The sequence below is a fragment of the Amborella trichopoda genome, chromosome 10 (genome assembly GCF_054954075.1).
Source record: "Amborella trichopoda isolate Santa Cruz 75 chromosome 10, AtrichopodaSantaCruz75HAP2 v2.0, whole genome shotgun sequence".
Taxonomy (NCBI): domain Eukaryota; kingdom Viridiplantae; phylum Streptophyta; class Magnoliopsida; order Amborellales; family Amborellaceae; genus Amborella; species Amborella trichopoda.
In genome coordinates this window covers 37,287,616-37,315,085 of record NC_142345.1, presented here as the reverse complement: position 1 = coordinate 37,315,085, position 27,470 = coordinate 37,287,616, and the positions used below count along the sequence as shown (strand labels likewise).

The 27,470-nt window shown below is 37.3% G+C and overlaps 2 protein-coding genes across 2 annotated transcripts in view; one reads left to right on the top strand and one right to left on the bottom strand.

Moving 5' to 3' along the window:
- Positions 1-9,447: 9,447 nt before the first annotated feature.
- LOC18427573 (AP-1 complex subunit gamma-2) overlaps positions 9,448-27,470 on the bottom strand; it is a 59,615-nt gene continuing 41,592 nt past the window's right edge. The window contains exons 13-18 of the mRNA XM_006836622.4: positions 22,438-22,542; positions 22,041-22,321; positions 20,856-21,128; positions 20,565-20,740; positions 11,144-11,245; positions 9,448-10,010 (exon numbers count right to left, since the gene is read on the bottom strand). Of these exons, the coding sequence (XP_006836685.2) occupies positions 9,915-10,010; positions 11,144-11,245; positions 20,565-20,740; positions 20,856-21,128; positions 22,041-22,321; positions 22,438-22,542 (1,033 nt within the window). The 3' untranslated portion in view covers positions 9,448-9,914. The remainder of the gene's footprint in view (positions 10,011-11,143; positions 11,246-20,564; positions 20,741-20,855; positions 21,129-22,040; positions 22,322-22,437; positions 22,543-27,470) is intronic.
- On the top strand, positions 22,736-26,327 carry LOC148780202 (uncharacterized). Its single transcript, XM_088849923.1, has one exon. The coding sequence runs from the start codon at positions 24,843-24,845 to the stop codon at positions 26,019-26,021; it is 1,179 nt and encodes a 392-aa protein (XP_088706049.1). The 5' UTR covers positions 22,736-24,842; the 3' UTR covers positions 26,022-26,327.

Below are 27,470 nucleotides of genomic sequence, written 5' to 3'. Positions count from 1 at the left end.
AGAAAAAAAAAATTTCAAGCACTATTAGACATCCGTGATCGTCAGATCGGCTCAGATTCAATCTGGACCGTTGGGCTCATATGTTCATATAAGCTAGTGGACCAACCCCAACTTTTTCCATATATATATATATATATATATATATATATATATATATATATATATATATATATATATATATATATATATATATATATACACTTTACCTATACACTCCTTTCATTGAAGTGAAACAAAAAAGAAAATTTTGAAACCACAACTTAAAGAGTATTTTTTTAGCCCAATTAGCATAGGCAATCTATTTCGGTGGGATATTTAGATCAAGACGTTAGAAGAATCTTTTTCTTTTTAAACTTTTTAGGCAGCTTTATTATAATTAGGTGAACAATGCTAAAAAATAGAAAAATGAGTTGTTCATAAAGTCTAAATCTTGAAATTTACCAAATAGATGTTCCAAAATCATAATTGGAGGGTTACTACTTTGGCCATATCTAGGAGCAAATTGAATTTTAGTGTTTGGGAATTGATTATTGGGATGAAAATAGGGTAGGTGCAATTTTGGGGTTATACAAATGCCGCAAACATGATTTTTTTAGAAATATGGTTTTCTTAAATTATAATGTCACGGGGAACCTAAAATCACTCTCATGTGTATGAGAGAGAGAGTAAGTTATGTGTATATTTAAAACAATAATAATAATAATAAAATAAATAAATAAATAAATAAAAGAGAGAGAGAATATATGATGTGTGTTCCTCTATCTTTAAGATGGATGGCAAAAAGGGGGAGGCCGACGCCAAGGCCAACCGAAAGTTAAAATTGACGGTGTAAAAACAATTTAAAAGCACTCCAATTTTAGAATTCAGAATTTTATTTATTTTATCATATTCATGATCCCCATGCTTGTGATTACCTACCTCAAAAAATTTGAATATCAAATGTATCTCTAGATTTGTGAGGGAGGACCCACATAAATAGATGAGTCCATCACACACCCGCTCATAAATATATTTCCAGTAAAAGTTCATCCAATTTTTTCGTTTTTAAATAAATGATTTTCCGAAATAATGTGTCGCCTAGACACATATGAGATCACCAAATGCTCTTTTTACCTTTTTTATTTATTTATTTTTTTTCAAGTTCTTTATGAATAGACTCAAAAGAGGAATGTGAGAACCGGTGGGTCGATTTTTTTCATTGGATGATCTATATGGTGGAATTTTTCTATGGTGTATTCCTTTCCTCCAAAATCACATTGGAAGTTTTGTTTTTTTTTATTTAAAAAAGATGGATATATGGAGATAGATTAACATGGTTGGGTTTGGTTAAAATATGTTAGTGTTGTTTTTAAGCCGAGAGATAAATTTTAGTTTTTTATTTATATTTTACTTTTATTTATTGTTCCTTTTTTGTTTGTATTTGAAGATAGTTTGTATTTAAAAGGAGAAAGTCTATTTTTTGCACAAATGACTATGGAACAATGAAGAAAGAGTTTTGATATCTTGGGATGGACTCATTGGAGGCTCAAAGAAAGCGAGTATATTCCCTCAACTTTTTTTTAATTTTATTTTTTAATCTATTTATTAATTTTTTCATGCATCATATATACCAAACACTCTGCATTTCCTAGCCCATGGGCCACTCACGGCGCAACCAAGGTCCATTCAACCTTATGAATAGAAGTGGCGTTAGGATGCAACTTCGACTCCTCTTTTTAGTTGTTGTTAAGTAAATTACATCCCCATATTTTGGGTCGAAAACACACACTAGGTGGGTTTCTGCTTGAGAAAGTAAGAGTACATCTTGTTCCCGCAAGAGGAAATAATCATTCAAATTATTTGTTATTGTAATGTTTTGCTTTTTTAAACCACTTGAAATTTCATTAAGTGCCCGAGTCTAGAATTTCTGTCATGCATCTCATTTGGCTGAGAGAAGCATGAATGTTCCCCTCGAATCCGTGCTTAGGTGTTTCAGATTTAAAATTGTACTCCAATTTATGTTTGGTTTATTTAGCCTTTAAAGGCTTTATGAGTGCTTTGTAAAATGAAATGAGATAGTGGAACATGAACTCAGTGGGAGTGTGGTCTCTCGTGGATCATACTAAACAAACGATGACTTGTTAATACCGATCTGTGCTTAACGATATAAGCTAGTCAGTTGGGAAAAACCCATGTTACCTGAACATGAAACAAACCGATGAGGATTTATGGGTTAGCCCTTGATGAAGTCAGAAAACATACCAGGATGAGTGAGCAGAGTGACTGTGTGACCCTTGTAGACAGAGACAGGGGCCAAAACCTCATCCATGTACCATCACACGGCATGCATATCGATAGATCGTTCGGGAAAGCCAGAAATCTACCTTTCAGGGTGAAGCATATGTATGTGCGAGAGATACCCTATGCGCCATAAAGCTGTGGTCGCATAAGGTTTTGGTGACCTTGACTTGTCTTTAGGGGAGAACCTGAAATCCACAGACTGGAATTGCGATCCCTTAGCTCATCGACCGGACTTTGGTGACCCTCTAATGAGCCCATGGTTGAACTGTAGGTCATGGGAAACACTGGGTCGGTGTGATAAAGCAAGTGTGGTCTGTAGTCCACAGTTGAAGGTGGAGTGCCCCAGTTGATTCCTAAACCATGTAGATCTTTTTTCCATATTTAATTGTGTTTGTTTTATGATGGAAAGTATTTTAATATTATTATTTGAATTTTTATAAACCCCTGGATATTTTATTTATAATTTTTGGATTAATAACATTAAAGATATTGATTTTACAATTGTTTAAATCTTCAAATAATATTTTAAAATCTTTTTATTAATTTTAAGTATATAAAAATATCATAGGAGCCCATTGTACACATGGGCCCGCCATATTTTTAGAAGGTGGGGCCCATGAGTGCCTCCCTTGGGTGGCACGCCCCACCCTTATTCTCTTTCCTATTTTTTTGGTGACATGGCATGTGGCCATATATGGTTGGAAGATATTGACTTGATATATCTTTAAAAGATTTTGTGGAAAGATTGAAGAGACTTGTGTTATTTATGGTATGCATAATATTTTGATTAGATTTAATTTATTTAATTTCTATTGATAAGAAAATGGTTTAGGAAAGGGGGATAATGGTTCACACACATTCCATAAATGTTGATGGCCCATCTATGAAATGGATGACTCAGATCACTCACCCCACAAAGTCACTATTGATTGACGGTCTATGTTCAATCTCAAAAGAAAAGGCAAGCAAAAAAAAACCCTAAAAAACTATAATCTCATTCAAAGCCTATAAAAAGAGATGGCCCCTATCCAAAATCTCTACAACTTATCTTTCTATTTCTCTCTATTAAGAAAGTTTATCTCTCTCATGTTTGATCTCTCTCTCCCACATTGTGAAAGAACCTAAGGGTTTAGGTTATGAAGTTCTTCTCTCTCCTATCTCTCGTATGGATTTATGGTTAAAAGCTCTCAAACTAGGTTGCTAAGAGAATTCACCTAAAGTTTGAGTTTGTGATCAAAGGGGTTCATGTTACATTGATGTGGTTTGGCCGAAATTTGCTTTCCCAGTTCGAAATTGAAGCTAGACCGTTGACCCCAAGCCATCGGATGGTGGTGACCTATGTGGGGTATAATAAGCCCGATTGAGGTAATCTCCGGCACTCTTCATTTTGTTTCTTGCAATCTTATTTTTTATTCTCAAGCATAGTGCATAGTTGTTTCAATGGTATCAAGTTGTTAAGATCTTGGTTTTATTGTTATGTTGATTTTATTTTGAAATTTATCTTATTATAATAGAGACCACATGTAAGTGATCTTTTGCCAAAAGAAAGGGGTGAAGAAAAAAAAAAAAAAATGTATTCTCCGGTAAAAAATTATATAGGTCTTTCTTTCAATTTAAAGAAGGGAAGAACAATATCAATTTATTACGTATGAATACCATAGTACTTACAGAGGGGGTGGGTTCATGAATTTCTCTATCCGATGTAGCCAGATTCTCTTAGACCTCCCGCTTTATATGTTACCTGGGGAAGCCCGCTTGTCCGACTCGATCGATCTATGTTACCTGGGGAAGCCCGCTTGTCCGACTTGATCGACCGATAGTCCGATTGAAGATTCAATCCCAAGTCTTATGGCCCTGCCTTTGCTAAAAATATGTGAAAAGAGACGGCGCACCATTACTATTATTGCCGAATCTTGCTGATCGAGGTTGATCTGCTCTAAAAAGTTGTTTTCCTAGCTTTCGATCTTGTTTACATGCTATGTATGTCCAACCGTAGTGTTTCGGGGTTAACTAAGGGTAGCTTAGGTAATTTGGAATTTTTAGAAGTTTTAGTACTTTTATTGGTGAATCTTGCCGATCGAGGTTCATCTTGTTTTCCTAGCTTTCACTCTTGTTTGCCTGCTACGTATCTCCCACCGTGGTGTTTTGGGGTTAACTTTTTTTTATCCTATTCTAAACTCAGGTTCAGGTAAAGAGGGCGAGTTGTGTTATGAAAAGCAAATAGTTAGAAAAAGCTTTGATGATGATGATGACGATGGTAGGGTTTTTAGAAATTTTTTAGAATTATTGAGAATTTTGAGATATTTTTTTATTTTTTATAGGTATTTATGGAATTTGAAAATTTAGAAGAGTGTAATGAATTTGTCTTAAAAGGGCATGAGATTTCTCTTGGGGTGACAATGGAACGGATTCGACCCGGTACCCAATGGGTATACTTGACCTCGAGCCTTGTTATGGATTCAAATTTTGGACCCAAATATTATTCGAGTCCGGGTTTGGGTCCAGCCGGACCCAACCCGTACCCGTAATCATAGGGTATATGATGGCAATCATGTGACTTTAGATGCGCACTAAGTATTCATATCGTCACAATATTGGCAACATTTACGGTATTATTGGCAAAAAAAAAAGAAACTCACAGTCATAAAGTATATGATGGTAAAAAACAAAGGCAAAAACAAAAAACAAAAAAAAGTCTGTAGTCATAGGGTAGCAACGGATCCGACAAGAATAGGGAGCCTACGTGTCCGAGTACAGGTCCAAATTTTGGACCCAAATGCTATTTGGGTCTGAGATCGGGTCTAGCCGAACTTGACCCATGCAAAACCCGTCGCCACCCCTAGTTTCTCTCACTAAGGGAAGCTCATAATTAAAGTTTCAAACCCTTCACAAATAAGAGTCAAGGGTTATGTAGAGTTCATAAACATAGGTGGAAAATCAATAATGGGACTTAAAAAGGATAGATTTACCGAATTTGGCTTGGGCTAGGCCAAAATGAACATTTTTATTGGTCAAAGCTTGAAATATATCATTAATATACCCTTGCGCATCTCTCTCTTGCCACCATCCTTTTTGTTTTAATGTGTTTTCCTCGTTTTTGCTTAAATTTTCTCTTGAATTTTGTGGAAAAAATTACCACGATCATTTTTATAATAAAAATTTCAAACATTAAGGGCTTGTTCGCTTGGCATCAAACTTTTAAAGTATCATTTTGAAATTTAGTAGTCCACCCTTTATTGGCTATTATTAGACAATCAGCCATCAAAACTTACGAGGACTCATCCTTAAGATATTTGAGAAGAAATTTGGATCTAGACTTCAAGAATTGATGGAGTTATTATCAAATTATTGGGTATTCTTCCATTTTTAATGGTCTTTAATTTTTGGGCAACTTCTCTTGAATTGGTTTTGAACTCCATGACAAATTGTAATGGTGTGAAGGGGTTCGAGTAGGAACATATCTGCAATTTTTGACCTCTAAATTCTTCATGGATCGTGAAATATGGGTCCAAGAGTGGGTCGAGGTTATGGGAATTGCAACAAATGGATCCACTTTGGATAGAGAGCTTATTGAGACGGAAACATTACATCAAAATTTGAGCTCATTCGGCCATGGGAATCGTGAGATATGATCAAATATTTGAGAAGATGAAAACTTTAACGTTGCTAGAAAATTTTTCTTCATTGCTAGCTCATAGTCACATTGTGTAGTTTTTTACAAGAGTTTTGTGGTATGACTTGCTAAAGGCTGCTTTAAAAATGGCGCTTTTCCACATTGACCTCAAAGTTTGGAACTTAAAATTTTGCCTCTCCCATAAAAGTTTCAGCACCATTGAACCTTGGATTTATTCGGGCTTTTGCATAAATCTGGGGCCAATTTTGAACAGGATGCTCCCGTGAGAGCATAAATCTTTTGGCATAATAATACTTGGGGAATAAAAATTGAGGGAATCAATGAACATGATAAACTAGCATAGTGGAGCATTATAGGAATGTGCTTATTGCTATAAAGCTTACCGATGTGGATTAGAATGCAATACCTCTTAGAAAGCACAAAGGGATAGAAAGATGAGAGACCTTTTACCAAACATGAAATCAAGCGTATTTAGTTTGGTGGGGTGGCTTTGCCTTAGGCTTCTTTCATCATTTTTGGGATGTGGTTAAAGAGGATGTGAAGCTGATGATAAGTGAGTTTTACCAGAGAGGTAAGAGTGAATAAATCAATCAGTGCTGATACCAAAAATGGGGCCAGTGATGTAAGACCTAATAGTTTACTTACAAGACTATATAAGATATAGCTAAATATTTAGCAAAGAGATTGAGAGAGGTGTGACCAGTAGTGATAGATGGACAAGAGTCAACATTTGTAAAATGGTGACAAATTACGGATAGTATATTGTGTGCCCGAGAATGCATAGCTTTTAAGGAAAGCTAGGAATGAGGCTGGGTTTATGTGCGAGATAAGACCTTGAAAAAGTTTATGACAAGGTCGATTGTGGTGTCTTAATGAAGGCTACAACCGAAATGAGCTATGGTGAAAGGTGAAGAAAATGGACAGATGGATGTTCAACTATTTCAATCAGTGACCAACCAAAAGAATTATTTGGAACAACAAGGTTGAATTCTTATGAGCGATAAGGGAATTACAATAGGGAGACCCACTGTCCCCTTTTTAATTTACAGAGAGTGGGGAAAAAAAAAGCCCATTGGGGTATCTTTGTAATGGGGAGGAAGTGAGAAGTTCACGAGGACACTAGGTTGTGGAATTGGGAAGCTCCTGATATGGCATTTGGGGTTACCCTAGACAAATTCAAAGACTTTGAAGTTAAAATGGGATCCACTGGTTCAATGGATGCAGTATAAAATGGATTTATTGATATCCAAATTTTAGTCCATTGGATGAAAACTGGCATTGGTGAAAAACATTATCCAATTGGCATATATACTACATATCCCTACCGAGGATACCATACCGAGAATACCACATGACATGGCAAAGATACTTGAGCGATTGATGCAAAGGTTCTTATGGGGACAAACAGAGGAGAGCAGGAAATTCAGTCAGTGGCATGGGATAAGCTGGGCCCGCCAAAGAAAGATTGTGAAATGGAAGTTAAGATATTAAGGAATTAGAAATGGTGCACTGTTAACAAAATGGTGATGGAGGTGGCAAATGAAGAAGATGAACAACTGTGGAAAAAATCTCCAAAGGAAAATATGGTTTAGATATAGAGCATAATATGGTAGTTAAAAGTCTAAACAAAAAGGGCACAACCCAAAAGGGGTTGTAGCCTATAGGGAGATGATTTTAAGGAATACGCATGTGATGGTGGGAGACAAGGATAGAACAAGGTTTCGGCACCAGAAATAGATCGGAGACAAATTGTTAAAGGTACAGTTCGCTGCATTGTTGGTGCTGTCAAAGAGCTCTAAGATTAAGGATATGGTTTCTAGATCTGGTACCATGAAACGTGGGATATAAAATTCATATATGATAGACAACTAGAAGAGGTGGTGAATCAATATTTAAGCTGTTTAGAGCTGGTAAAACAACAACATTACCACTGCCTAAGAATGCATAAGGTGATTTGGAAAACAAGCTCCATGGTTTGGTTCACTTTAAGCTCCATGTATATGTCGTTAATCGATGACAGATGACCGACGAAGATGGAGTGAAGCCAGATTTTGGAAGCTTCCATTACCAAGTTGGGTGTTTCTTATGGCTCTAAGCCAAAACCAACTGCTGATGATTGATGTGCTCGAGAAAATAGGGGAAATCATTACTAACATATGCAAATAGGATGAAGAACATAACGATCATTTGTTTTATGTACATAAGGCAGATATGGTGTTGGGTAATGATGGAGGTAGGAATTGATTGTGGTGAATGATACCAATGAAATATTTACACACCGGCAGTTACCAAATGTCACAGGACTACATAGAATAATGTGAGATTATGAAAAGGCAGAATGGTGTGGGAAGTTTTGAAAGAGAGAAACAGGAAATCTTTTTGAGGGTAAAGTGGTGGGTAGTGGGGTTGGGTCCGGGTTGATCCTGACCTAGATTTGACCCGAGTAGATCTTAGCTAGATACGGATTCGAGTAAGTTCCAAGTCAGTTGGACCTGGACCTAACCCACCGGGCCAAGTACAATTAGGGTCTATAAATAAAAAAAATAAAACAAAATTATTTTATATATACTGTATTATATAGTTAACAAAAATTGTATGATTTTTGCATAGGGTCCGTTCTAGTTGACCTCAAACTGACTCCACATGATCGAAGGTCAGGTCAAGGTCAATGAACCCAAACCCGACACATAGGGACAAATGTCTAGATCTAGACACAGACCCACTTGGGTAGACCCATCAGGCCCGCAGGTCAATTCGAACGATGGGTCAGCCCAAACCATTTCCCACCCCAAATGCGTAGGAAGGAGTTAGTTGAGAAGATGAGGATGGTGATCGCTGGATGGCATATATTAGGAAGGAGTTTTGTGCGGTAGCGAAGTTTGTTTCTATGCATATGATGGGGGTAGTGTTATCCGGTTCCAGTATGGGAGCCACCTAAGGATGGTATATTAAGTTGAACTTCAACGGGCGTTTGTCAAGAGCTCATAATCCTTTGTAGTTTGTACTAAAGTAACATTATGGCCTGCAGGGCTGGCTTCAGCTAATAATGCTGAGTTGCAGTCCTCAATGCAAGTGGTCAAAATGGCAGAACAGTCTGGTTTTAAGCTAATTATTGAAAGTGCCTAAGCAAATGTTATTAAATGTTTTTAAAAGCAAATGTTACTAAAAGGAAATGGAGGTAGCATGGTCCTTCATGATGATATGGGAAGAAATAACGATTGATGTGCTAATAAAGTTCTTAGATCTATACATGCGTATAGAGAGAAGAATTCCATTGCTGATGGCTTGGCTAAAGAAGGGGTAGAAGCGCAAGAATTGATTGTAATTTGATTTGGGTAGTACAAGAGCAGGGTTTTTAATGGGCATGGGGTGGATGTATATATGTTCAGATTGGGTAGAAGAATAATTGTAATGTATACGGATGGTCACAAACTCTGTAAGTGTGACTTTTGTATAATGTAGTTGTGAATAAAGCAATAAATGTCACCTTTGTTAAATAAAACACACACTCACACATATAGGGAGAGAGAGAGTTCTAATCAGAACTCAAATTGGAAGCATATCATAGTCTCACGCCGGAAACTAGTTAAAAAATGGCAGTTTACAAGGGAATAGTTCAAACTATATCACAAATGAATAACACAACAGAAAAATGGAGAAAATTAAATGGAGTCTCTTCCTCTCAAAGGGAAGAGAATCCTTGACCTTAAACAAACTTCTCTGTCAGCTCTCCTGGAAACTAACCATAACAACTTGCTTTAACATTTCTTTTGTCGATTGAGGAGCTCGTGACTATGAGATCTCAGTTGCCATGGCTTTCGACTCCACATATATTATACATCAACAGCAGGAAATTGCTGAATGGCACATGCGGCACAAGCTTACAGACCAAAACCACATACCATACCGCTCTTGAACAGAGGAAAAACAGCTCATAACAACTCTACATTTCATAAAAACTCTCTCTCTCTCTTCCCACATTTTTTGAACCTTTGCACTCTTATAAACCCGGAGGAAAGTTGTTGACTTGTCCTTGTTCAAGCATGTCCTGATTGTCAACTTTGTATGCCACACGTATCCTCATTGCAAGGGCTTTCTGTGATGCCAAAAAGAAAGCAAACATGAGCTTCATAATTCAAATCAACATAGCTTTCATGGGCATATTTCATGCATGACAACAACCCTATACGACTAAAATAACAATAGTAATTCAACAAGAAATCAATTAATACTGCCAGCATATTAGTATGAGTTTCCAGCAGTCAGCAAATATAACTTTAAGTAGCGTGATCATATGCCATCTATATTCAAAGAGGTATTCGTGCTACACTGCAACGATTATACGAATTAAATAATGGGGCATTAGTCTATTGGTAGCCACAAAAAGAATGGCTACTACAAACAAAGTTAAGGAATAGAAACAATGTAACTAGAACTTCATATAGAAGCACAAATATGCACAATCACACCTTGATGCTTTCAAACTTTGTAATTTGAGGATTTTAATGCATAAAAACCCAGGCATAAAAGTACAAAACTAATGTCTCTATAACGGACAACTTGGAACTAGAAGTTGAGGGCACTCTGGAGGTGAATGAAATTGAGAGAGCTCGGGATATTAAGAGAATATATAATACATAATAGATTGATTATCTGGGTAGTAAATATCTGTAGCACATGGATATTAGATATCTTTTTGTTGCAAACATTAGTTGAATACATGGATAAATACAAAAACACAAATAAACATCCATGCATGCATGTGTTATAGTAAACTCGTTCTATAAAATATAAGTATTCATAAAATTAAATTATAACATATACAGGAAAATGTATAAAAATTAAAAATCTCCAGCATCTGAGCAATGTATAATAAATATATCGCCTTTTGCTATGTGAAGTGATCAAATATTTGGGGCATTAAGTCATCTCTGCTTTCATTGATCCACAAATGCAGATTACGGAGGATGCATTTCACCTTAATCGCATTTCTACAAACAATGCATCTCCTGTTAATTAAATCGACCAAGAATAATAACGTTATAACTAAATGCGGGTCCACTATAATTTCTAAATATCATGGAGTTAAATGTCAATCCATACCACAACAACAATTAGACAAAAGCAGAACATGTAGAAATGGATACTGCATGGGCTGCCAAATAGCGATCACATGATGTCTTTATATGAGAGCACCTAATGCTCAGTAGGATGAAAAGGTACTGTTACCTGACGATGTTGTTTATTGTCGAGGGTCAAATGTTGTGTGATTGAACCGCCATTTGCAGGAAGAACGTTACCGCTGGCAGGATCCAAGCGAAGCATGACAAACTGAAAAGTGAAAAATGTAAAACTCAAATATAAGTAACTGAGATAAACGCAAAGAAAAACTGTGGCCAGCACAGACTGTTTCTAACAAGTCCCTGATGTGACAAAATTAGTCATAAGGTCTCACTGATATGATAATTTAATATAATTCGATCTTATTGCTACATGTACAGAACTGAACTCACATAATAGGATATACAATAAAAAGGCCCTTTTTTTATTTCCAGTGTGGTGATTAATATTAAAGCAAGTGTAGTCGTATATGCATCTAGAACTTTCAATATCAGTGAACACACAGTATTAGAAAAGAACAATTACAAGATGGCATCTAATAATAATATATTCAAAATTTGAATATTCATAGCAACAAATCCACAACCCCCCCCCCCCCCCCCCCCCCCCTTTTCAATCTGTTTCTTTCACATTTATAGTTTAAGGTTGAGCTAAACTACATGATGCATCATTTATAGTTAAAAAACCCATGCAGCTCAACCCAGGACTTCCTGTGTTATCGACTCGCCACCTAGTGCAGTGGATATACTCACTTAGGATTCCAAAAAATGGACCAAACTTTTAGGTTTATGAATGTCGAGGATTTTTTTTTCTTTATAAAGTTTTCATGCATTAATAATAACAATAACAATAATGGTAAAAGTAATCATTTAATAATGATGATCAATTGATGATAATGATGATCATGGTAGAAATACTAATAGTGGTAGCAGCAGCAACAGCAGCAGTTGCGGTAGCAACTATAGCAGTAGTGGTAGTAGGAGAAGCGACGTGAGTTATACCGATAACAAATACTTGAATTTTTCTATTCTTGATTCAAAAGGTCCAAAACATCATCATCTTCCAAGACATATCCCAACTATTTGGGATTGACTACACAAATCTTGTTCCGCCATCAAAAGGTCCAAAACATCAAAGAGAAAATTCTTTTTTAAGGCTCATTATCTATCATTTTATTATAGTATTTAACGATAGAAAGATACACTAAGACATTCAGAATGAATCAAGTCAGGGTTATCAAGTTGTGTTCTCTAATATGTAGGCCGAGCGGAATCCAATTCCCACGTTTTTGAACCATGATATTATGAGTATCATTTTCATTCACCACAGGAGTCTAATGCAGTTTGAAATTTAACCATGTAAGTCCTATTAAGCGAGGCAATTAACTATAGAATTGTTCTTTGAAGGTTCCAATCGACTAAGAAGGGGACACTTTGCTGGTGTAGTGCTATTGAATAGTTTGACATCTCAGAACCCTCGCTGAATTCCATTTCTTTCTCGTAACAGATTTTCTAGGGAATCATATCCACAACTCAGTACCATTATTGTAAGGCTCTGCACATGTGAAGTTTTCGTGTCCTTGGAAACAGACAGGAACCCATAACTTCAACAATTGAATTTAGAAGAATACAACTATTAGATTTGCAATTTATGGATTTGTGACAATTGATTCCAGCAATCATCTTAAGGTAATGGATTTATCTCGTGATACAGCCGGAGTGGAAGGTGCAGTTGCGGGAACGGAGGATCATCCCTAGCCAAAAATTCCCTACCTAAGGAGTGCATAGTATTGCTTGTCTGAGAAAGCCCTAAAAGCGCCTCAAGAATTTACATTTTATATATAGGGAGTGATTTCATGCAACGGTTTATAGTAATATAATAAACAGCCTTCAAAAACCATGTTCGGGCCATTTGTTTGATCCCAATTTTTAAATATACATTCTTTTCATTCTAGTGAACAATTAAAAAAAAACAAAATTTGAAAACACACCCTAAAAAGTATTTTTTTATCCTAATTAATATAAGTTGTTAATTTTTGTAAGATTCTTATATCTAAGCCTTAGAAAGATTTTTTTTCCTTTCCAAATTTTTTAGATAGCTTTATTATTATAACAATGTTGAAACAGAAAAAATTATTTTTAAATTTGTGAAGCTTAGATGTTGAAATGCACCAAATAGATGGTCGAGATTCATTGTTGGAAGGCCCTCATTTTGACCATATCTAGGGTGCAAATTGAATTTTACATTTTTCGGATTGATTACTAGGATGAAGAGAGAGTGTGTGCAAAATTTGCAGCAATATAAATGCCACAAACATAGTAGTCTAGGAGTGTGGCTTCATTATATCACAATGACGACAAGGAGACATGAAAATCATTCCCTTGATATATACATATGCATACATAATAAATGTAACTAGGAAGGAATGTTAGGGAGTGCCCTTAGAATATATATCTTATAATTTTTATTATATATTATATGTATTATATTATATTTGGGATAATATATAATATAATATCGTATATTATATATTATATATTACATATTATATACTATACAGTATATATCACACATTATATATTATATATTATAAACAAATGCTTCATTTGCTAATATTATAAACACATGATCCACAAATATTCCAACGTGAAAGAGTCCAAAAACAAAATTGAGATTGTAGGCCCATGAAAAGAGAGAGAAGTCATATTTTTCTTTGAACTACCATAATCTTTAAATGATATTCGTGAAGCCTTGAGTTCTGTCTCCATTCTATCAATATAAGCATCTAATCAACATACATAGATACACATATGTATGCACACGCACACGCACACGCACACGCACACGCACACGCACACATACACGACTATGGTATAATGAGAAGGAGAACAGAGTCATCTGTATAATTGACAATTCTTCTAATCATATATCGGTTACCAAAAGAAAAATAAAATAAAATCTAAGCATATATAGAATGAACATGTATTGCAATCCCATGTTAAATGAGATCGAGATTCCATTTCATCAGGAGTAAGCTCCCAAGGAGGTTAGTGATGCGGCTAAACTATGGAGACTGAAACTAGTGAGAGAGAATCAGAAAGCGAGAATGTAGAGAGAAAATTGGTGGGAGTCAAGGGTCACCACAATACTACAACAAATTGCTCTGTTCAAACGAGTTACATAAAACATAAGCCTCCAAAATAGTCACGTCCCACCCATACATGCTTGTTGTTTTCATAAATTACAATACACGTTTAAAACTACCACGTTCCCTTTACAAAACCCACGAGTTTCTAAGCTTATTCCAATTCCCTATCCTAGGAAATGACTCACGTTGACTCTCTCACTTCATGCAAAACTTTGAAAACCCACTATTACTCCTTTCTAGGCTTACTGAAACTAGAAGCCCAAGTTGGGTTCATGGGTCCTAATATGACCTACATCAATTAGCTCCAGGAACACACAAGACAACTGCGTTGCCTGAGTCTGAGTGGTAGCATCCCCTAGGGAGGCACTCCCATAACTATGAGTGGGAGTAGAATAAAATTTCTTACATATGAATATGGCCCCCACGTGCCAACATCAATACCATATACTTGATATATCGGCCCTTACTCCCATTTCTCCTGTTTTCCTTTTTGATGCATATGTCTCTGTTCATATGTACTTGTTCGAGTGCAACTAATGTATACATACATAATCCCCCACTAATAAATAAAGGAAAATTGTTTCATGAGTCGGGGGGCGCATTTCTACTTGCGTCCCCCGAGGTATAAAGCATCCATTTTAAAGATGGATGCAAATGAGCGGTCCATCTAAAAACAATTTAAACTAATGGTCCAAATGTTCTCTTTATAAAACTATTACTTTTAATTTTTAAATCTATTTTTTTTCATATTCATGATCTCCATGTTAGAGATTATGTCCTTAAAAATTGGGTCAAAAAATCCATCTCAAAAATAGATTTTAAGAGGGGACTCATTTCTACATAGACTCATAGAAATCATGTCCATAAATAGAATGTCACTTTGAAAAAAATTTCGACTGCATTCTCTAGTGTCTAGGCCATATGCAAGCAAAAGTTAGTGCCACATCATATTTTAGCACTTCTTTAGGTAACACTACTCGGTATATAGATGCGAATTCCTCTGTTGCCTTTAGCAAAACAGATTGTCATATTCACAAAATCCATCATGCCTTGTATTAGCTCGCCAATTACCTAATCAAAATTAGATTTTTCCTTCTCTTTTTCTTCATAATTTTTGCTACATATAGAATGCTGGAATTTGGAAATTTGTTAGAAACCATAGGGTGAGGACCACTTTGGATACCCATATAAGTCACAATACCAAGCTGCCTCAATCAAAAACAGGTTTTTAAAGTTTCGCAACAGTCACAGATATGTTAGGGTTAACATATAACTGGAGAAAATGTTCTATAGCAATCAGGTTGTACCAAACACCGAACACCAGGGCTTTTCCATATTACATGGTGCTATTCGCAACTGGATGCCATAAAGTCCTATTTGGATTACAGATTGGAGGCTGCCAGAGAAGACATACTTCACCATCTTGTCAAATGTTCTCATTATTTTCTCATATGCTGTATCTGTTCTGATGTTGCTGGCATTCACATAGAATCTGCGGAATGAAAGACAACATAATACATTGATTCAAAAAGCAGTCCACTCAGCGCCTAGGCAGCCTAAGGGGCCTGGGAGGACCAACAAGACAGGCTGTCCCTTGGGCGCCTGCCTAGTACCCTGCCTAGGTGGGTGCCCAGGGGACTGTGCCCGCCTACATGCAAAAATATCCATCGAGTGGTGTATTTTTGGTGTTTTTTTTTGTTTGGATTATAAAATACATTTTTTATTCAAAATCTGGACCTAAAACAGGATTATTGGACATCCATTGCCCTCTTTTGAACCTGGGCTGTGCAGGTTCTGGGCGACCTAGACCCCCTCATCCGCCTAGGCGCCACTAGGCATTTTCTGGAACACTGACATAATTTTAGGCTCTTTTGGTCAGTCAAGTCGAATGTATTGAACGCTGCCAACAACAATGAGCAATTAGTTTTAAACTGCTGTAGAAGACAACACTTTCATTTGTTTCCTGATATTGCTCACTTCGAAGTTTAAGGCTCAGGATATATTTGTTCTCTATTCTCTCTGAGAGAACCTTTCAAATCCACCATGGCAAGTAATTAGTAAGAACTCACATAGGTTGATTGTTGTTTCCAAAGTGTAGTGACTTTATAAAGGTGCATGCTACACTATCAAACATAGTTTATCCTTCATTACCAACCAGCGGGGATAAGAAGGCCATGCAACTGGTTAGCACCAACCCAGGGCAGCACCAAGCTAAATTTCGACAGGTGCTCCTTGGGGAACCCTGGTCCAGCAGGGGCAGGAGAAGTCTTTTGAGATTTTGAAGGCAATATACTCCTCACCTTCTCCGAATACCTCGGCCTCAAGGACTCTCACCACGTGGAAGCCTTAGCTCTCCTCCTAGCTTTAAAAAAATTCAACCCCTCCTGGGGCACAAGTCTGATAGTGGAAGGTGACTCAAGAAATGTCATCTCTTGGGCTAGTAGAACGTGTGATCCACCATGGCTTTTGACCCAAGTTTTTGCCGAGGTTCAACACATTTGCAGGGCTATGGACATCTCATGGCAGCATACCTGCCGGACGTCCAATGATATCGCGGATTGGCTGGCGAAGGAGGGTGCTAGAAGACAGGGCTAGGCTGCTCATACTGGGTTCACTTTCTCTTTTGCATTGGACCAGTGAACCTATCTAAAATTTTTTAGGTCTTTCTCTTTTCTTTTTGGCTCTGTACTTCTCGAGGCTGCGGGGCAATTTTATAAGCCCTGTCCTTGCATCTTCCATGTAAATCTTTGTTAGGGGGGAATTCTTATAACCCAATTACTGTACTGGGTCTACCGACCTATTTTTTACCGGAAGCCCCGTCTAGAGGGCACTCCCGGAGGAACACTATACTGTAATCTCTCTTTTACAGCAATACAAATGTTAACGTTTCTCAAAAAAAAAACATAGATCCTTAGGTTACAGAAAAATGGTATAGCAAAAACGAATTATTCATTCATTTTTTGAACAAACTCTGTCCAAAATTACCTCAGATTTCTTGGCAGAAGTTGCCCTAATTGCAACTCATCCTATTCATAGAATGACTATACTACTTCTTTATAATATCTACTCTATTTTTTCTGTTCCCAAATGAATTTCCAACAAGAGAGCTGTAGAACACGTGGCATGAGAAGACCATTGAGGACGAGATCGATACACAAGAACAAAGTCATATCCTTCAAATTTAGAACCTCTTCAGCTACACCTATTGAGATCAAGTAATTTTATGTTCAACACATTATGAGATGGATATAAATGCTTTGTCAACATTTCAACAGTGAGAGAGAGAGAGATAAATGCTCATTTGGTAGCTTTGCTACATATGAATATGCAATAGACCAAGAAGAAGCCTCTCAAACACTAACAGTTCAGATCTTATAAAACTTTGTGTTATTTAGGGATGCAACTTCCTGTGATTGACACTTGAATTACTTTTTGATTGGAGATTCACAAGAGGACGCCTACATGTTGCCCTCCATGGATATCTATCTATTTGGCATTAATTTGTTGGCAGAAGGAAGCTATTTATGGTTTCATAGGTCCATAGGCTCATTTGAAAAAATTTGCAGCGTGAGTGAAGGGGATTCAGATAATGTGTTACTAGGCATTTCTCAGATCAGCTCTAAAGCATTGTACTTCCAGTATTTGCAGATGATATGGTTATTAATGAGTGATTAAGCTATGGCCATATTGCATGTTAATGATACTTAGATGTAGATTATACAAATACTTGAAAGATACCTGACCAGAGTCATATTTTCTCAAATTCAAGAATACCAGATTAGCCAGAGGTGACTGATCTAGAACTAATAGAAGGAACTGAACAAGTGATAATGAGTACCTGTTTGATCTGTGTACAGGTCCTCAATTGGAAGACTTCATTAACTTAGGATCACAAAAGTTTGACATTACATCAGCAATGAAAATGGTGAGTCAGTTTCCTCACTCACGACTCTTCTCCCATACAACAGCATAACATATATTAGACAATTATATCTACAAGATATATCAAACCAAGTAGACATTGATGCAAAACTGTGATGCCCCAGTTTTGGAAGGAATTAATATGATCAGGAAGCCCATGAGCTTTGTAAGTTGCTGGTTCAACTTGAGTCTATACCGCGGTATGGACAAGGCAGACTTCTGTAGAAACATGACAATAAGGATTCATTTTCAGTGAAATTCTTTGCTAGATCCCTCTGACCTTCAATTTCCGCTCTCTCCCCGTGTCGGTTCCCCATATGTCATTTCAAGTCCCTCTTATATCCCTCATCACGTCCCAATTCGAGGTGGATCATTCTCCAATCAGTAGACAAAGTGTTATCTTCTTGGAGCACATGTCCTTTCCCTAAGGGTAAGTTTCTGTGGATGTTTTGTACTGTCCATTAGTCATCTTTTGGGCCATTTGGCTCGGAAGGCACAAATGACTTTTTTGAAGGGAAATTATCCTCTAGCAAGAATGTGGGAGCTCAGATTAGAAACATAACAATTTCTTCGGCTCTTGCCAGGGAAGAGTTGTTCGGTTACACTACAATGAAACAAGCTAGAGAACGGGGCATGTAGCTTATAGTGTCTGCATCTTGGAAGCGCCTTCCAGTGCGCAGCCCGAAACTTAACTCTGAATGCAGCTCCTCAGGAAATTCAGGACCTTCAGCTGGTGAGGACGTGATTAGAGATCACTCTGGTACCCACTTTACATGACCTTCGGGTGTACATGATGCTAACAAAGGAAAGGTGACTGCCCTCCTTATTAGGGATGAAACTCTTCTTCCAGACCTTCAATGCTGTGCTCATTGTGAACGGTGAATCAATGAATGCTACCATGAGCCACTACGATGTGGCCATTTCGATGGCGTTCTGTAAACACACTGGAAGAGGTTAAAAGACCTTTGCAGCCAGCAAACACTACAGGGCAGTATATACCAAGGAAAATGAGCTGACAGACTCTCTGGCTTGACACATGAATAGGAGTAAGTGACCTCTTTGTGGCCTAAGCTCGCCCCCTACAGGATCCCTCTCTCTCCCCCTCTGCCTCTCCCTCCTTCCCTCCACCATGAGAATCCATGTGATACCAGTTCCCTTTGGGAGCAACTCGATCTAATTGGTTTCTAACCTCAATGTAAATGTTTATTTTCAATGACCACACACGCACACACAGACACACACACACTAGACTCCGTGTCATAGTCCGATTAATCATTGGCAACAGGTTCACAGATGGTTGCCTGTACGGATTTTGACAGGAGACGTTAGCCAAAAATCAGGAGACATACTACTAGATATTGTATATTGATAAGAACTTTGCTTATATCCTTGCATAGCAAAAATGATACAATCTCATACCAATAAAGAGGACTGATTTGGATCGGTTGTCATGATACTTGGTATGCTACCACCGGTTACTGCGACTTCATTTTGACCTGCATCATCCACCCACTAAACTAACATATAGATGCAGGGAGCTTGGTTTGGGGGATGGCGATCCTCCTCGGAATCTCACTCTGGAGCCAGAGAGAAGCTTACTTCCCTTGTCAAGGGAGCTTGATCCCTATCTTGTAAGGATCTCGATCCCTAACTAAAGGGATCTTGATTGCTTTGGAAGGGGACCACAACCTGATTGAAAATGGGGCGGCAGTCATCGTTTGGAGGGATCTCGATCCTAGAGGAAGTTTCAAATATTTTTGAATTTTGAAACGATGATCTTTCATTTTGTGTTGCTTTTCGACAATTTTGTAGCTAACAACTACCTGGAGATGTTTTTTGTCTTCCATTTTTATCATAGTGATTTGCATAAGTGGTCGAATACTGGTGAACTGCCTCGGAATGGCCTGACTCAGCTCAGACCTAGGGGAATCCCTGATCAGGATGGTCCTGAAGAGGGAATTTGCCAGGGTTGTTCAAAACAGAGTCCTCACTATATCAAATTGCCACGTCTCGTCCTAAGAAGCTAAGACATGACCCATAGCCTTGCAGAAGTCATCAAAAACTGTCGAAACAAACATGTGAAAATTTCAAATTATTATATATATACTTTTTAGTAGATAACCACAAATTGAATCTACCATCAAAGCTGAAATTTTTACTGGGCAATGACTTCTATTCTACTATCAACATAAAGGGTTAAGGCCATTCTGATTTCAAAATTAAGCCGAACACAGAAAACTTCGCAAAAATATGAAGAAAGAACTCGATTACTAAATTTGATAGGGATTACTTCATAAGCACTCACCAGTTCCAGAAAATACACTTCTGTGCAGTAAAAATCAAGAATATTGTACAAAGAAATGCAAGTTTAAAAAGAAAACTCTTTGAAATTGAAGGGAAAACAACTCAACAGTAAATTTCAATAGTATATAGACTACAAAGAGCAGCTGTTGGCACTACCTTTGGTACAGCAGCCTGAAATATAAAATGTGTGTATTCATTAGATGACAGATTTGTAAAAGTAGCTTGAACATGCGTCACTTGCGGCTGTCCAGGTTGCTTTGAAAAGCTGAACATTATCTTCAAGGAGCTGCTCTGGAATCCAACAATAGATGGATACTCTGGAACATTCTCTTCTGCAAAAAGTGGGCAAGAAACATTACCTAGACATTTGACTATATAGCCTAAGCCAATATGTCAAAAGGTGCAAATAGATAATCTTCTGCAAAAAGGTAAGGGGGACTTCCTTACCAGCCATTGATGAATTTGAACCCAAGTCACCTAACAAATCAATAACTGGAGGAGCATTTGAAGTAGGTTTTGTATCTTGAATTGTCGCTTTCACTGATCCTGAAGTATTAGATAATTTTGGGGAAGCAACACCCAAGGGTGATAGTTGTGGCAAAATTTTAACTTGAGGACTGGATGGTAGCTTTGGGGATGAATTATTTTGTACAGGAGGTGTTCCAATTGACAACAGATCCAACAAGACATCTGTGCCAGTTGTTGTGGGTTGGCTCATACCTTGATACCAAGAAAATAACATCAAAAGCATGCAATGTGAAGTGTAACATGAAAATATTCCATCAACAAATTTGTGTCTGAGTATCAATGTTTTAAAACAGAGACATGCAGCTCAGACTCTTAGGGTCCCGAGCCCAAGAAATCCACCAACTCAGCAGAATCAGTCATCCAACTTGGCCAAGCTATCGACAAAAACAAAACGGGGAGATTGGTCAGACTCGCCCAAATCTTGGTATTTTCATCCATACAAGGCAACCTGCGGGAATGGAGGGACTCAAGCGAGTCCAAGACCAACTCACCGGCTTTTTAAACAATGATATATATATATATATATATATATATATATATATATATATATATATCAAAGAAGAAACAGATGAAAATATTAAAACACATTCTCCAAGGCTAACTGACGACGCAAGTATCATGTATAGAGGGCCAGCATCAAACATTCCATATATGTATTTAGTATTCAGAAAATTGTGTATATATTAGAAATTAATTGAACATTCTAGAAATGCAGACATATTACAAAACCAAAATGAAAAAATAGTCACTAGGATCCCATGAGAAAACCTTTAAATAACATTTTCCCTAATAAATTCAAAGTCAATTATACTTGTATATTTAAAGAGATAAGCATAGGTTTACGAAGTGATAAATACAACCGTTGAGGTGGACAGACAAGCTTAAGCAATGAAAGGCAAAAGAATTTCCTGCACATAATAGTCAAAATGTGTGCACATTCCTAGCCCTAGTAAGTAAGAATCTAATTTCAGTGAAGGACCGAGAACACCCACATCATCAATACAACATAGTAGTTGTTATGCTCAGTAAAATAAGACTGAAATTGCCTAATCCTTTTATGCAAATGAAAATCACAACACTCAAATGCGACTGGAGATAAACTACCTTGTATGGGTGAATTCTGCATTAAATCCACACCAAGAAGATCATGAAGGAAGTCCCCGGTGGAAGCACTGGGAGTTGGCGCATTATCTGAACTTAAATCAAGCAGATCCACAAGAGGAGCTGCAGCGGGTTTGCTAACTCCATTTGGAAGATTAAGAGGTATTCCTGATGAGGATTTTCTATTAGATTTCTCAGATGAGAGTGTGGCAGCAGATGACACTGCTCTCTTCCCAACGAAAGCTGCCTCGTCCAGAACTGGCATCCTTTCAACTAATGTAGATCTGGAAACGCACAAGTAGCAATCACAAAAACCAGCAGCATGAGTTTAGCAATTTTAGATATATTTACCAGGATAAAATTCAACACAATGAAAGTCAAACTAAAATGAAACGCCCACTTGATATTCTCGTGCTTGTGAATCACAGAACTGAACTCAATTGATCGTTGCTGCAACTCCAGCACAAGGCTCCCTTTTTGCTGAATAATGATATCTTTGATCCTCCTGAAACAATATATGACATGAATGACATTCACACAGCATCCAAAAGGACTAGGATACAACAAGGAGCAGTCCAGAACCCACAAAGTAATTAAGCAGTATTGCATTTGGAGGAAAACTAGGAAGAACCTTATTTAAATATCAATAAAACCCTAGAAAAGTCTCGAGGCTGCTCGTAATGTAGGAAAACAGTATCATTCATTTTTTTTTTTTTTTTTTTTTTTTTTTTAAACTAGCATCATTCCTATCATTACAACTCAATTGCTCATTTTAATAACTTTTATGAGCAAATTTTCACTTTCATTCTCTGTGAAGAGAAATACTTGCAAAATAATCTCCATGTGTGAGAAAAACAACATCTACGAAGAGCATGAGTTGCCACACAACAAGAGGAAACATGTCTCTATATAGTTACTCATACCCATTAATATATCAGAATCACCAATTAAAAATCGTGGCTAGGCAGAGAGTGGTGCTACTGAGAAAGAAAAATAGTTAGAAAAAGATTATTGTAAAAAAGGTACCTAATATAGTAAAAAACAAAATGCCACATGTTGGTGACAAGAAAGGTGATGACATTTAACAGATATGAATAACATGGCCCTACATTTTACTCATACATAAAAGATCAAATATTAATAATCTGTTGGTCGACCACTGAAGTCATGAATGGTAAGTCACCCCTGCATTGCTTGCATTTTCCCTACTACACTGGTAAAGTGTCTAAACCCATCTACAGGCTAAACAGTGGTAGGACAAGAAAAAACAAAAATATATTTACTACGAACATGTCTTAACTATTCAGTATAACATATCACTTTAGAAAGCTGTGCAAGATTTGAGAAAGTGCAGCAATCTCTTGCATTCTGATTGATAAATTTGCTAGAAAACCAAGCAGTAATACAAAATATATTTCAACAATATCAAGCCCCATTACCAGCTTTTCAGAGCATGTGGTTTATTAAATTAAAATAAAAAAATTTTGACAGCAGGTTTCCCAGTGACACTTCTACCTCTGCAACTTGTGCCAGCATGCAATGTCCTTCTGCCCCCCTTTCTACACCTAAACCCACCCTCTTGTTCTGCACACAACATCTTCTAAATACCTGCAATTTGGTAATATCTCGTCCAATCAATGTGCCTTATCACTAGAAGGCCCATGACCTGCCCCAAACATCCATCATTGACCCATGCTATTAATATTCCGCACAATGTTTCAAAAAATGGTCCTCCCGCCCAGAAAAAAATTTCCGCACGCCTCAACCTGGGTGCCCCTACACAGGCGGCTGTACCTGGGCGGGCGCCTAGGCGGGCGCCCAATGCCCAGTTCTGGGAGGGCACCCAGGGCAGTTGGCGTTTTTTTATATTTCACTTCGCCCAAAATGGCAAAGGGGGTCATATTGACCCCCAAGTTTGTATAAAAGAAGTTTTGGGGTTTATTTTTTAACTCCAAAGTAAAAAAAAACAAGAAACCCTCAATCTTAAACTTATTTTTGAGAATCTAAAGTAATTTTTGAGAATCGAAAGTACTTTTTGTGGATTGAAAAAGTTTGTTTTTTCTCATTGAAATTATTTTTGGGTGCTATTGGTGGTATTAGAAGACTTTTGAGTTGATTCGTAGCTCGATTGAGGTAACCAACATCGAAGATCAGAGATTGGGTAGAAAATGTCAATCTGTAACCTTTATTTGAGTTTTATTTTTCCAATTTGAGATGTCTTCCACAGAGTTTACTAGGAGTGGAGATCTGAGATGGGCATATTGTGTTAACCCTGATAAAAATGACAAAAATAAAATTATGTGCAATTTCTGTGGACATGTTTCAAATGCCGTCATAAATAGATTTAAGAAACATCTTGCCGGTATTAGAGGTGATGTTGCCCCATGTAAGAAAGTCCCAGATCTTGTAAAGAAATTTTTTTTGGAATACATTAAAGTTAAAAAGGGTAAAAAAATTGCATAAAAAAAAAGGATATAGCAGAATTAAAGTCAAGGGTCCACATTTTTTATGATAATATTGACACGGAAGAAGAAGATGAAGATGGGGAAGAAGAGGTAGCCAAGGTTGGTACTCAGAGCTCTAAGACCAAGAGGGCTTTTTAGTCTAAGAAGGCTCATACGATTTTTTTACACTTAGCGTGGAAACCGTAATTGAGAGAGACAAGGGAGGAAAGGGGAAAAAACTAGTGACAATTGAAAATAGGTTTAAGAAGGAAGTTAGAGCCAGGGTGATCAGTATATTGCTCGGTGGTTTTACCATGCGGGCATTTCTTTTAGCACTGCTCGCTTGAATAGCTTCCATACAATGTTGGAAGCAATTGAGCAATTTGAGCCAGGTTTGAAAGCTCCAACTCCTTATGAGATTGGAGAGCCACTATTGAAGAACGAAATCGAGTACACTAACGAATATCTCAAGACTCATAAGGAGGGATGTGCTAAATTTGCGGCTTCTTTAATGACAGATATGTGGAGTGATAGAAGGAGGAGAAGTAACAAGAATTTGTTGGTAAATTGTCCCACAGGTACAGTTTTTTTGTGCTCAATTGATGCTTCCAATGATGTTCATGATGCACATTATATATTTTCTTTCATTGATAAGGGCATTGAGGAGGTTGGGGAGGAACTTGTAATTCAAGTGGTCACAGATAATGATGCTCCCAATCTAGCTGCAGGTCATTTGCTTCGACAGAAGAGGCCTAGCATATTTTGGACTCCTTGCGCTGCACATTGCATAGATCTTATGCTTGAGGCAATTGGTGAATTGCCTGCTATTAAAGGAATTATTTTTAAGGCTAAGGAGGTTACAATCTTCATATATAGTCACATACTTGCCCTTAGCATGATGCGCAAGTTTACAAAAAAAAGAGAGCTAGTGAGGCCTGGGGTCACTAGATTTGCCACTGCTTACCTTACTCTACAGAGCACGTATAAGAGGAGGATCCAATTAAGGTCCATGTTTGTTGTTGAGGAGTGGAGTAGGTGTAAGTGGTCTAGAGATACCAAGGGAAAGAAGGCACGAAATATTGTTCTTTCGAAATATTTTTGGCGTGGGGTGAAGAATGCGATATTAGTATTTCTTCCCTTGGTGAAGGTCTTGTGCTTGGTTGATGTTGATAAGCCCTCCATGGGCTTTATATATGATGCAATGGAAAGGGCTAAGAATGAGATTGCAGAGAATTTGGGCAATGATGCAGCGAAGTATGCCCCAATTTGGGATATTATAGATGACAAATGGGATAGGCAGCTCCATAGACCATTGCATGCAGTGGGGAACTACTTGAACTCCAAATTCTTTTATGCAGATGCAGATATTGAGTCAAAAGGGATAATTATGGATGGTTTTAATGAGTGCCTTGATAAATTAATTCATGATCCACATATCCAAGATAAGATATCAATTGAAGAGAATTTCGTACTAGTGTTCTTTGATGTCATTTGGGAAAGATATGGCATTAAGATAGAGAAACAAAGACGAACCAGGTAGTATTCTTTTGACTCATAATTTTCTTTTAAGTTCAGATAGTGTTAAATACCTAAATTAATTATAAAGGTTGCCCACATATTGCAGCCTAATGGTGGAAACAACATGGGAGTAGCGCTCCAAACCTCCAGAAGATGGCTATACGGTTCTTGAGTTCGACAACTATCTCTTCTGGTTGTGAGCGCAATTGGAGTTCATTTGAGATGGTATTTTACTATTTTACAATTTTGTATGATTTTTTTGTTTATAAGTTCATTTTGTAATATAGATTCATAAAAGGTAAGAAGATCATAGACTCATAGTAGTTACTTATACATTATTTTTCCTTATATGTGCATACAAAGAGAAGAAATAGGCTTGAGCAAAAGAAGTTCAATGACTTGGTTTTGTTAGAGAGAATCAAAAGCTCAAGGAGAAGAAAACCAGCCAAAGAAGGACCCTATCTCTTCGAAAGACATGGAGAATGCTTCAGATTAGCTAGTTAGTGACCCTGACACTAAGGAGGTCTTCCCTGGCATGGGAAATGGTCGAGGAGGCTTCGGGGAAAGCTTCTGATCCTAGGAGGACCACTCGAGCAACTTCTTTTGCTGGTACTTCACAGAGGGAGATAGAGGAAGAGGAGGAAGATTCAGAAGAGTCTTTGGAAGAAGAGGAATATATTGAAGAGTGTGAAGATTCTGATGATGACGGCTTCAATTCTGATGCAGATGAAATCAATGAAGATGATGATTCTGATTCTTATTGATGTCTTGATTGTCTTCTCTCTTCTTTTTGTAGTAACTTTATTGCACCATCTTGGTTTGGGCTTTAGACATTTGAACGATTTTTATTTAGTTATGTGGTTTGTAATTTTTTTGCCTTTTTGGATTATTTCGTTGTGTGGCTTATTGGTTTTTTATAGTTTTGAAAGTCAGTTTGTGGAAGACTTGGAGAGTTGGAGACTTGAATGTTATTATAGTTTATTTTATGGATATGGAATATGGAGAATATGAGAGTTGGAGACCTTACAACAGCCTTTTAGACTTTTAAATGTTTTGTATGGTTTGAAATTTTGAATAATTTTATTCTCAACCTGATTACCTGAGAGGCCGAGACATGTGATATGCTTGTATATAAAAACATATGTTGCAAACTTGCGATATTTTCAAATGGAATAAATTACAAAATTTGACACATATATGCATATATGCGCATTTGGATAACAAATATATAAAAAAAAACTAAGAATTTGCACCACAGGGCGCCCTGAGGTTCTGGACACCTGCCAAGCATTTTTTGAAACCTTGATTCTGCATGTTCCCTATCCCATACTCATTCACAATTGTCACCACAGATCGCCTTTGGTTAATGTTCAGCCTTTTCTCACTATACACTAATTTCGAGTACTCCAGTCCTTCCCTACAAGTTCCTTTCAACCACCCTCATGATGCTTAGTTATGTGTTTCAGCTCTC

Bases quoted from the DNA above. Each gene is read 5' to 3' on its own strand.
- LOC148780202 (XM_088849923.1), top strand. From the start codon at position 24,843: ATGTTGGAAGCAATTGAGCAATTTGAGCCAGGTTTGAAAGCTCCAACT.